At 35.6% G+C, this 12100-nt stretch overlaps 1 protein-coding gene across 1 annotated transcript; it reads left to right on the top strand.

Annotated features, from left to right (window-relative positions):
* Positions 1-5753: 5753 nt before the first annotated feature.
* gfi1aa (growth factor independent 1A transcription repressor a) lies at positions 5754-11882 on the top strand. The gene is made up of 6 exons (XM_028472684.1): positions 5754-5943; positions 6027-6203; positions 7070-7473; positions 9347-9484; positions 10325-10490; positions 11519-11882. Exons 1-6 carry the CDS (start codon positions 5832-5834, stop codon positions 11695-11697), a joined length of 1176 nt encoding a protein of 391 aa, XP_028328485.1. The 5' UTR covers positions 5754-5831; the 3' UTR covers positions 11698-11882.
* Positions 11883-12100: the final 218 nt, after the last annotated feature.

Here is a 12100-nt window from a genome sequence, read left to right as displayed (position 1 = left end):
AAAGCTGCCCCACGTTTCCTGGTTATTGTGTGTGTGTGTGTGTGTGTGTGTGTGAGAGAGAGGGTGACACAAGCATTTCTGAGGCCAGAGGTCAACAACAGCTCACAGATCATTTGGATTTTATACTTCTCTGTTATAAAACAACAGCAGAAATACACAAAATGACTCCAAAAAACATAAAAAATTATATAAAAATACACAAAATGACTCAGAAGTAACAGAAAACAGTTAGAAAAATACACACAAATCTACAAAATGACAGCAGAAATACACACGATGTCTCCAAAAACACAAATCAACAATTAATATACACAGAATAACTAAAAATAACATTTGAAAAATGTACAAAAAGCACATAGAATTACAGAAAAACAGACGAAAGGATTATAAAATACACAAACATAACAGAAGAAAAGACAAAATGAGAGCAAACGCACAAAAATCATTCCATTAACAAAAAAAAATACACAAAATGACTCAACACATGAAACAACATTACAGAGAAATACACAAAAATCAACAAAATGACTCCAGAAACACAAAAACTATTCGTTGTTTCCTGCTCAGATTGTTCTTTATCCTTAATGCTGACATGAATGTTGATCATGTGACCCTCAGATCAGATACAGTCACATGTTTTGTGTGTCGTACTGTGATTAAAGTTGTGTATTCTCTGGTTTAGATAAAAACACCACAGTTACAAATGCTTTGCAATCATGACTTTTAGAACGTGTTTGGCTAAAAACATTTAACACCTAAAGTTTAATTACCAAAGGGTCAACAGGAGTCAGTTGACACAGTTTATCTGATAAAAAAAGGCCATCAGCGCAGAGCGTCTGTGACTGTGATAGAAAAGCTGCTACTGCTGTGAAAAGTAACACAGAAACAGTGGAAGGAGCTCCCCCGTCTTCTACTCTGATCATCCACCTTCCATTTCAATCACAAACGTTCTGTGAGCACGAGGAGCCGCAGAATCAAGGCCTGTGGGGGAACGAGGCGCAGACGGAGAGCAGGGGAAGGAGCTGTGGCAGCACTGATAGCGACTTTCAAACTTTGGTTTCCTGCTCCCACTTCTTTTCTGAACGCTGTCAGCTTAGAGAAGATCCCTGATATTTATTCTATATCTTATACAAAGAGTTTGACATATACATACTTCCACTAAATTATGAACTCATTCATTCATTCATTCATTCATTCATTCATTCATTCATTTATTCATTCATTTATTCATTCATTCATTCATTCATTCATTTATTTATTTAATTATTTAATTATTTAATTATTTAATTATTTATTCATTCATTCATTCATTCATTCATTCATTCATTCATTCATTCATTCATTCATTCATTTATTTATTTAATTAATTATTTAATTATTCATTCATTCATTCATTCATTTATTCATTTATTTATTTATTTATTTATTTATTTATTTATTTATTTATTTATTTATTTAATTAATTAATTAATTAATTAATTAATTAATTAATTAATTAATTAATTAATTAATTAATTATTTATTTATTTATTTATTTATTTATTCATTCATTCATTCATTCATTCATTCATTCATTCATTCATTCATTCATTCATTCATTCATTTATTTATTTATTTATTTATTTATTTATTTATTTATTTATTCATTCATTCATTCATTCATTCATTCATTCATTCATTCATTCATTTATTTATTTATTTATTTATTTATTTATTTATTTATTCATTCATTCATTCATTCATTCATTCATTCATTCATTCATTTATTTATTTATTTGTTTGTCATGTCATTACACAATCTTTTTTTTTCCATACATGAACAAAGAAGAACAGAAATAAGTTAAATCTTGTATTATTTGTTCCTAATAACAATTTTAACACAATAAATCAATTAGATTCTCCAACATTCCACCCCATCTCCTCACCAGCTCACAAAACATAACAAAAACAGCATCATTTATCTTACAGTTCCGCAGTTACATTCAGGTGTTTTCAGTTGTTTTTTTTCTCATAATCTCTCAGAATTTTGTCTCTGTGCATTTTTTTAAATGTGTAAAAAACACTTGTACAAAACTTAAATTCCACAGTTTAACTCCATAAACATTTCTGCTTCAACGATGTCCGTGCAAACATATTCCAGAAATGATATTTTCTTCTATGGCAAACGTCATGTCCAACAAAATTACTTTGAACATCATCTGGCAATTTTTTTTGGTTTAGTTTTCCATAAAATAATCAGAATTTTTAAGTCGACGAGATCCTTAAATTTCAGTAGTTTATTCTGTATAAATACATGATTGGTGTGTTCTCTACAACATTGAGTTGAATTTTTAACTTTATATAAAATGCCAATACTTTCTTTATACATAATCAATATGAGCGAGTCCAATTTACTTTTTTGTCTAAAACATTATATATTTTAACTCTATTAATTATGATTTTCACATTATCAATTTTACAATGATTACTGAAAATCGTATAGTTTGTTTTGTCCCAATTTAAAGACAACTTATTTTCATTAAACCAATTTCTCACGTATCATATATTAGGGAAAGATCATTGTATTCTAATTATATACAACATCCCATATGGGAAACTAAAGTCATTTTGTGTGTTTTTACAGTCAATTTGTGTATCTTTTTTGATGTTTTGTGTGTTATGAGTCATTTCTGTATTTTTATGCTGTCATTTTGTATGTTTTATGTATTTGTAGTTGTTATTTTGTGTGGTTTTGGTCAATTTGTGTATTTTTGTTGCTTTTTAGTGTGTTTTTTCTGTAATTTTGTTTAAAGACATTTTTGTGTATTTTAGTTGTCATTTAGTGTATTTTTTTTTTTTTGCGTATGTATAAACACAAAAAAGACAACAAAAACAAGGCAAGTATAAAATACACAAAATGACAAAAATAATACCCAAGAATGTCTCCAAAAACACAAAATGGGAGGAAAAATCAACAGACAGAACCCCAAAACACACAAAACTACATCAAAAACACAAAACTACAATAAAAATACACAAAATGACTACAGAAACACACGAAGCAACAACAAAAACACACAAAAAAAAGAGCATATACAAGGAGTCACAACGTTTGTGTTGTCATGAACCTTACTGTGTGTGCAAGATTAAGTCTGTGTGTGTGTGCGTGTGTGTGCGTGATCATTAAAATGAGAAGTATTGTATTTTTTTTTTATTTTTTACTTTACACAATTCAAACGTTCAGAGCTGAGATTTTGGATCAAATGTGACATTTTTAACATGAAATGTTAAAAAAATCTTGGATCAATTCTTACTGAACGAGTTGTGACGCTTGTGTAACAAATAAACTCCATTTATAAATAAATATTGTTGTACATTAGTAGATGTGTGTGAATGCAGAGCATGAATCTGTGTGTTGTCGAGTCTCTGCTATAAAGTGGCTGCAGTGTGTGTGTGTAGTGTGTGAGTGTGACACATGTGTGTGAGTGTGTAGCAGCTGCTTCAAACACACACTGTTCTCACAAATCCATTGATTCTCTGCCGCTTTGCTTTGGTCTGACCTTCAACACAAGGCCGAGCTTTGCTATGATTTCACACTTTAAGGCAGATTTCTCAACAAACCAAACGTCTGTCGGACCCTGAACGCATCTTCTATGAGCATCCCCCTGAATGCAGCTTTCTAATGATGTGAACCAATGGTGATGAAGTCAGTGCAGGTAAGCTGAAGCACAGTGAGTGTAAAGAGATACTCAGGCTCCCCTACCAACAGGCTGTTGTGCACAGCGGCCGTGCACGTCTCATTAACAGGATCACTTTACAGGCCTGCATTCAAACAAACGGCTCATTATCCATCACTGCTACTGCTGTCCAGGGCCTCAAACACTGGGGCACTCAAATTAGAGCATCACACCAACAACCTGTATCACAAAATGTGATTTTATCTCATCCAAGGGTCACATCATCAACATTTATGTCAGTGTTTATAGAATAAATGTCAATCTGAGCATTAATACTGGAAAGGACGAAGGGTTTGTGTGTTTTTAGTGTCATTTTTATTGTCATTTTGGCTCTTTTTTATTGTGGTTTAATGTGTTTTAGCCATTGTGTGTATTTTCATTATCATTTTGGGTATTTGTATTGTTGTTTTGTGTGTTTTTATTGTGATTTTGTGTATTTTAGTCATTTTGTATGTATTTATTGTCTGTTTTCATATTTATATTGTTGAATTGTGTGTGGTTTTTTTTGTCTTTTATCATATTTTTGTTGCCATATTGTGTTTCTGGAGTCATTTTTATATCATTTTTATTGTCATTGTTCCAGATATTTCTCTATTTTTGTAATTTTTTTGAGTGTTTTAGGAGTAATTTGAGTTTTTTTTCCCATTTTGTGTGTTTCTATTGTCATTTTGTGTGTTTGTGTTGTTTTTTGGAGTTATTTAATGGGTTTATGTTGTCGTTTTGGAAATGTTTTCTGTCAGTTTATGTATTTTTGTTGCCATATTGTGTTTTTGGAGACATTTGGTGTATATTTATTTATTTTTTTGTTTCTTTTCTGCAAGCTTTTGTGTTAGTCATTTTGTGCTTTTATTTTGGGGGCCGTACAAAATTACCAGTTGCCTATGGCTGCATTAATGATAATAATAATAATAATGATAATAATTTTATATAGCACTTTTCATAGACACACAAAGTGCTTTACATTGATGTGCATTCGATCATAAAAAAGTTGTGTTTACCTTTTCAATCTCAGTGAAAGAACAGTGTAAGAATAAGTTTATCATCTGTAACTGTATCTTTTACCCTAAATGTTTTACACACGTACAGTAAGAGGCAGTTCTTGGTCGAATTTTGTGTGGCTCCAACATAAACGTACAAAATGACAAAAATACACAAAATAACTCCCAAAACACACAGAACGACTACAAAACACACACAAATAACAGAATATCACACAAAACTATAACCGAAAGACAAAACTCAATAAGAATTATTTAAAATTACCTAAAATTCAGAAAAAAACACAAAAAAATAACAAAATGCACAAAATGAAAACAAAAACATCAGAAAAATTTACCAAAAAAAAACACAAAAAAAAAGACAAAAATGACCTAAAATACACAAAACTGACTCATAAAAAACATAAACTGACAGATAAAACACACAAAAAGATAAGAAAAATACACAAAAAACAACAAAAATACAGATTATGACTGCAGAAAACAGATCAAATCACAGAAAAATACACAAAACGACTACCAAAATAAACAAAAATAACAGAAAAACAAGCTAAAAAAAACAACAAAAACACATAAAATGAAAAAATACAAGGGAATTACTCCAAAATCAGCAACATCACAGAAATAATGCCAAAATCCTTTGTTTTTTCCTGTTTTAATGCTCAGATGAATCATTATCTAAACTTTGACATGAATGTCGATAACGTGTTCATTTGACTTTACTTTTGGATTTGAATGTGACTATAAATATTTAGTCCAAATCAATCAAATCCTGTACATATCTGAGTGATGTAAACCTGATGGTCTATGATTCTTTATTCTGTTGAAGTGTGTCCTATAGAAAAGTGATATCTCGCCTCCATTGAGACCCTTCTGGGGGGGGGGGGGGGGGGGGGGGGCAGAGGTCCTTCTCTTGGCCACCCGCCAAGCGACATCTGGTAAACGATACGGCCTTTCTGCGCATGCGTAATAGCCTGCCAAAAATCCCAACTCCGTCTCGCTTGACAGCCAACAGCGTCCCAATCCGTTCTCAGATGAAGTTGGAGCAGCGCGCGGAGCAAAGGACACCAGTTGGACAGTGTGAGGTTTGAGGACCAGACGCAGCACATCAGACAACATGCCTCGGTCCTTCTTAGTGAAGAGTAAAAGAGCCCACAGCTACCACCAGCCGCGCTACCTGCACGATGACTACACCAAGCTGGACACCATTCTGGCACGCGTTTATCCAGGTATGGCCCGTGCGTAATTACGCACAAGAATTGCGGTGATAATTACCTGATACTGATGGGATTGTTTGTTTCAATTTCAACAGAAGCCAATGAGCACCAGGACTGTGAGGAGGGTGCCGCTGACAGACCGTCCCCCGGGTCCAGGCTCAGGTCTCCGGGGTCGCTGTCCTCCAGCTCCCTGCTGAGCTGCGGAGGAAGTCTGTGCGATCGGTCCCCAGACTGTGATTTCTGGCGTCCTCCGTCTCCTTCCTCTTCCCCAGGTCTGTTGAAACGTGTTGTATTCGATAAAAACTAAAAAAAAAAAAAAAAAAACATTTTAAACAGCTGCTTAATGAAGCAACAAGTCTGTTTTAGTCGTTGGTTTTTGTTTATTATAACTGTAAAATTTGGCTAAAAAATTAATTGATTTAATAAAAAAACAAAGCTATTTTGGACGTTGGCGCACAACTGTAACCGTTTATGTCAGGGGTTTTTAAACCTTAGGGTCGTGATCCCATGTTGGTTCGACTGGAAATAAAATGAGGTCACCTAAAATGTCTACAGTTTTAGAATTACTGTTTAAAATTAAATTTTTTCGTTTTGAATGTATTTATTTTATTTTTATTTACCTATTTTGCACAATTTAAAAAAAAAACAAAAAAACAAATATAGATACACATGCAGTGCAGGAAAGAGGCAGAAAGCTCAAAAAGCTTAAGTGACTATTATTCTTTTTCACATGGAAACACCATAAACCATTTCAAAGAATTAAATTCTATACTTTCACTTTCTCAAATATAAGTTTAGTTAAAATGAAATGCAGTGTAAAAATATCTGCGCTGGTGCGTCTTGTCACTTTGTGCAGAATTAGAATTAGAATGTTTTTATTGTCATTATACACACGGTATTTGTATTTGAAACAGTTTATCAAACATGATTAAATGTGTGATAAAAATGGAGTCACGACAGCAACAACAGTAATAAAATAAAAATGTTGGGAACACTGGTTTATGTAAAGGAATGTGTGGTTTCTAATGCGCATTTTTCAACTTTTACGCGCAACAGTGACACTTCACGTCATGTCATAATAACGGACTGTTTTAACGTCTTAACGTCTCAAACACTAACGAAAAGCAACATTTCTCAGATTCAGAGACTTGCTCCACTCCAGCGGAGGACGGTCGCTTCCACATCCCGGTCTTTCCCTACTCCTGGTCGGCCTACAGCAGCTCAGAGCTGAGGCATCTGGTCCAGACTCATCTTCATCATCAGAACCAGCACCAGCAGCGGAGCCACGTGGAGCCCCAGCCCCGCTCAGCTCTCACCTTCTACGGGGCGCAGGATGGCGGCGGAGCGGAGGCGCTTTACGCACAGCGGGGCCTCGGCTCCGGATGTTACCAGGACTACTCTTCCTCATCCTCCTCTTCCTCCGAGCAGTGTGCGGACGTGAAACAGCAGCAGCCCCGCGTGACAGAGATAAAGACCGAGGAGGAGTTCATCCGCTCACATCTGGAGTCCAGCGGTTCCTACAAGTGCATTAAATGCTGCAAGGTGAAGCATCCACACTCAATATTTCACAATCCATAAAAAAATACCCATAGTTTATTATTATTATTATTATTATTATTATTATTATTATTATTATTATTATTATTATGTTTACTTTTCCAGAGGAACTATATATATATGTTTATATACACACATACTAGGGGTGTGCATTGCCATGAATCTGATGATACGATACGATTCACGATATGCATGTCCCGATACGATATATATACAATCACTTCGAAGAGCTGTTGATATCACAATATCAATCATTTGTAATATCAATAATTACAAATTTTACCATAACAAGTACAAAATGGTATGAAATACTATTTGCTTCTTTTTTTTTTTTTTTAAACTTGCGAGAACAAGTAAATGGTAACTCACTATAATTTAAGTACAAATGTAAAAAAAAAACAAGTGTTATGTTTATCAAACTGTCAAATTATATATTTTTAAAAAGATTACATTTTTCTTCAGATTCTGTTAAGTTTTTAAATTCTAAGAAAAGCAACCACATATATCTATAAAAGTGTATAATATGTTTTATGAAAATAAAGGTCAATCAACTTCCAGCTGAAATGCATTGAGGAGTGACGTAGTTTAACAAGGTCTGATGGTGCGTTCACTGACACCCAGTGACCGGGAGTTTATGTATGTTAGCGACATTAAAAGTTTTTTCCGCTAAAAAAACATGATTGAAAAAACCTATTTCGACATTTTTTGGATCGATACGTTAATTGCACAGTGATATATATTCCCTAATGGATTGTTTTTTCTCACACCTTTAATATTTACTAGTTCATAGCCCGATTTGCTGCAAGGAGAAAGGATTTTTTTTTTTATTATTAGAAATGTTATTTCAAGATTAAAATAAATAATTTTATGCATTTACATGTACGCAGGCTTAAAGTAAATACATTGTATTAAATAATTGGATGGCATTCATAAAGATACATATTGACCAATAATCAATACTAATACACAAAAAGTTAGTTTCAGTTTCATAAAAGTTTTTTAACAGATTTTTTTTTTTTTCCTGGGGGAGGGGGGGGGGGGGGGTGATGATGAGTCATCATTGCGCTTTAAAACATCTGGGTAGCTTATGTTTCATTTTAAGAGTGACTTCTATAATGTAATGTTATTTAACTTCCCTTTAGACCACGTGTCCAACTCAAGGCCCGGGGGCCAAATCTGGCCCTTTAATGCTCCAAATTTGGAAACTGTATTTTTCCACTGGGCTAAAATGAGTTTGACACCCCTGACTGCATGTTGAATATCGTAGTGCAGAGGTTCCCAACATTTCCGGGTCGTGACCCCTTTTAAATATCACAAATGTCCGGTGCCCCCAGATACATTTTTCTTCTTCTAGAATTAGTCTTTTATCATGTTTATTAAAGTGTGCTACAAATAAAGAGTAGCAAGGATTAGTGACGAGTGCACCACCTCAGATATTTTTATACAGCATTATATTTGAAATTGATTTATACTTGAAAACATTTAGATATAGGATACAGTTATTTGATCTATTGTGTTATTTGAAAAATAGTAATTTAGAAATTTTTAAAATATAATTTTTTGTTTTAAAAAAAAAAAAAAAAGGAAAAAAGTAAACTGAAAAAATATACAAAACTACAATCAATGTATACAGAACGGACTCCAAAAACACGAGAAAGAACAATAAAAATGCACAAAAACACAGAAAAGTACAACAAAATATACTGAAATGACTCCAAAAACCCAATTTTAACAATTACGAGACATTTCAGGCGACCCATTTTAATTCCAGGCAACCCCACATGGGGTCCCGACCCCAAGGTTGAAAAACACTGTCTTAGTGGATGTGTGATCTGATCTGTGTTCTGTCCTCCTGCAGGTGTTCTCTACTCCTCATGGTCTGGAGGTCCATGTGCGCCGCTCACACAGCGGTACGCGGCCATTCGAGTGCAGCATTTGTGGGAAAACCTTTGGACACGCGGTGAGCCTGGACCAGCACAGGGCTGTGCACTCTCAGGTATACGGGCCCCACACTCTCATCCTCAGGCCTTTCACGCACACTCTCAGGCCTTTTACACACACTGTCAGACCTTCAACACACACTATCAGACCTTCAACACACACTGTCAGACCTTCAACACACACTGTCAGACCTTTTACACACACTCGCAGGCCTTTTACGCACAATATCAGGCCTTTACGCACACTATCAGACCTTCAACACACACTCTCAGGCATTACGCACACTCTCAGGCCTTACACACACTCTCAGGCCTTACGCACACTCTCGGACCTTTTACACACACTCAGGCCTTACTCACACTCTGGCCTTTTACGCACACTATCAGGCCTTTAACGCACACTGTCAGACCTTACACACAATCTCAAGCCTTACGCACACTCGCAGGCCTTTTACGCACACTGTCAGACTTTACACACACACTCTCAGGCCTTACACACACTCTCAGGCCTTACGCACACTCGCAGGCCTTTTACGCACACTGTCAGACTTTACACACACACTCTCAGGCCTTTTACGCACACTGTCAGACTTTACACACACACTCTCAGGCCTTACGCACACTCTCGGACCTTTTACACACACTCAGGCCTTACTCACACTCTGGCCTTTTACGCACACTATCAGACCTTTAACGCACACTATCAGACCTTTTACGCACACTCTCAGACCTTACACACTCTCAGACCTTACACACTCTCAGGCCTTACACACACTCTTGGGCTTTTTCCACATACTCTCAAATCTTACGTACACTATCGGGCCTTTTATCTACACTCTTGGGTCTTTTACGCACACGGCTCCATAATTTACAGTGTGTGTGTGTGTGTTCCACAGGAGAGAAGCTTCAGCTGTAAGATCTGTGGGAAAAGCTTCAAACGCTCCTCCACTCTCTCCACACACCTGCTCATCCACTCCGACACGCGGCCCTACCCGTGCCAGTACTGTGGGAAGAGGTTCCATCAGAAGTCCGACATGAAGAAACACACGTTCATACACACAGGTGAGAGAGACTACAGAAGAGGATTAGGGACAATTTTGACGGAGAAAATAATTTTGGACAAATCAAGAATAAAGGCGAAATGTTGAGATTTAAGTTGAAATTTCAAGAAAGAAATGTAAACATGTCGAGATTAAAGTCGAAAAACGAGATTAAAGCCAAAATTAAAAAAAAATAAACTCAATAAAAGTCGAAGTTTTGCTAATAAAGTCAAATCTATGGAAAGTGACACTGGCGTATTCACCATATGACAACAAACTGCAGATTGTGGCCGTGTATCGATGAATGCGTTAAACTATACTTAGAAGTTGGGTTTAATAACAGATTATTTCTCTTTTAGCTCATAAACATGGCGTTGTCACGTCTTTAAGGACTTTGAAGAGATATTGCCAAAAACTGTGAAGTTTGGAAGAGGCGGAGCATCCAGTCCGTGTGGCTATTGAGGAGCAACGGAAACAGATTAGGGCCAGTTTGAATGGAGAGTGCAAGTTAAAGTATTTGAAAGAAGACGTTGGTCTCAAAAGTACGGAAATGGATTAGGGTCAATTTTGATGGAGAAAATAATTTTGGGCAAATCAAATCAAGAATAAACTTGACGTTTTGAGAACAAAGATGAAATTTCGAGAATAAAGTTGAAATATAATGTCGAGATTAAAGTCAAAATGTCAAGTAAAGTTGAAATAAAGCAGTTCTGTCTGAGATTATTGAGGAGCAGAAACAGATTAGGACCAGTTTGGACGGAGACTGTTGTCGCAGAGTGAATTGGCCCTCGTCAGCCTCCGTAGATTTGACTTTATTAGCAAACCTTCGACTTTTATCATGATATTGTATTTTGAGTTTATTTCTGAAATTTTGACTTTAATGTCGATGATATATTTCAACTTTATTCACGAAATTTCAGCTTCATTCTTGATTTGCCAAAACTGGTGCCAATCCTCTTCGGTAGAGTCTGTGAAACGAAACCCGCACCAATGAGCAGCTCTGAGCGTGCGTGTAAAGCTAACCATCACGGTATACGTGTCGTCCTACAGGAGAGAAGCCTCACAAGTGTCAGGTGTGCGGGAAAGCCTTCAGTCAGAGCTCCAACCTGATCACACACAGCAGGAAACACACGGGATTCAAACCGTTCGGATGTGACCTGTGTGGGAAAGGATTCCAGAGGAAGGTGGACCTGAGGAGGCACAAGGAGACGCAGCACGGACTCAAATAAACAAAGAGACTCATCACTTTACCTCTTTTTTTATAATGTAAATAAGTCTCTAATGACATTCATAATCTACAGTTTATGACAGATATACACAGTATTTTTCAGTGTTGTCAGAAAATCAGAAGCAAGTTGAGTATCTTTGAAGTTTAACTACAATTATTATGGAAGATTCTTCTGGTTTCTTTATCAATTGTGTTTTTACGTGTTATTAAGAAAAAAATGTGTTTATTTTCAAATCTGTAAAAGTGTAAAAGCTGTTTGAACAAAATAAGTATGTTTCTCTGTAAGTAAATATTATACACATATGTAGTACTTTGTTTTTCTTTCTCACACGCAGTAAAGACTGTGTCCAAAGCAGACATGATCAGCTATTTGTGTGGCCCCCGAAAATAAGAAAAATTACACA

This window comes from Gouania willdenowi, chromosome 17, assembly GCF_900634775.1.
Source record: "Gouania willdenowi chromosome 17, fGouWil2.1, whole genome shotgun sequence".
NCBI lineage: Eukaryota > Metazoa > Chordata > Actinopteri > Blenniiformes > Gobiesocidae > Gouania > Gouania willdenowi.
This window is presented reverse-complemented; position numbering and strand designations above follow the sequence as displayed.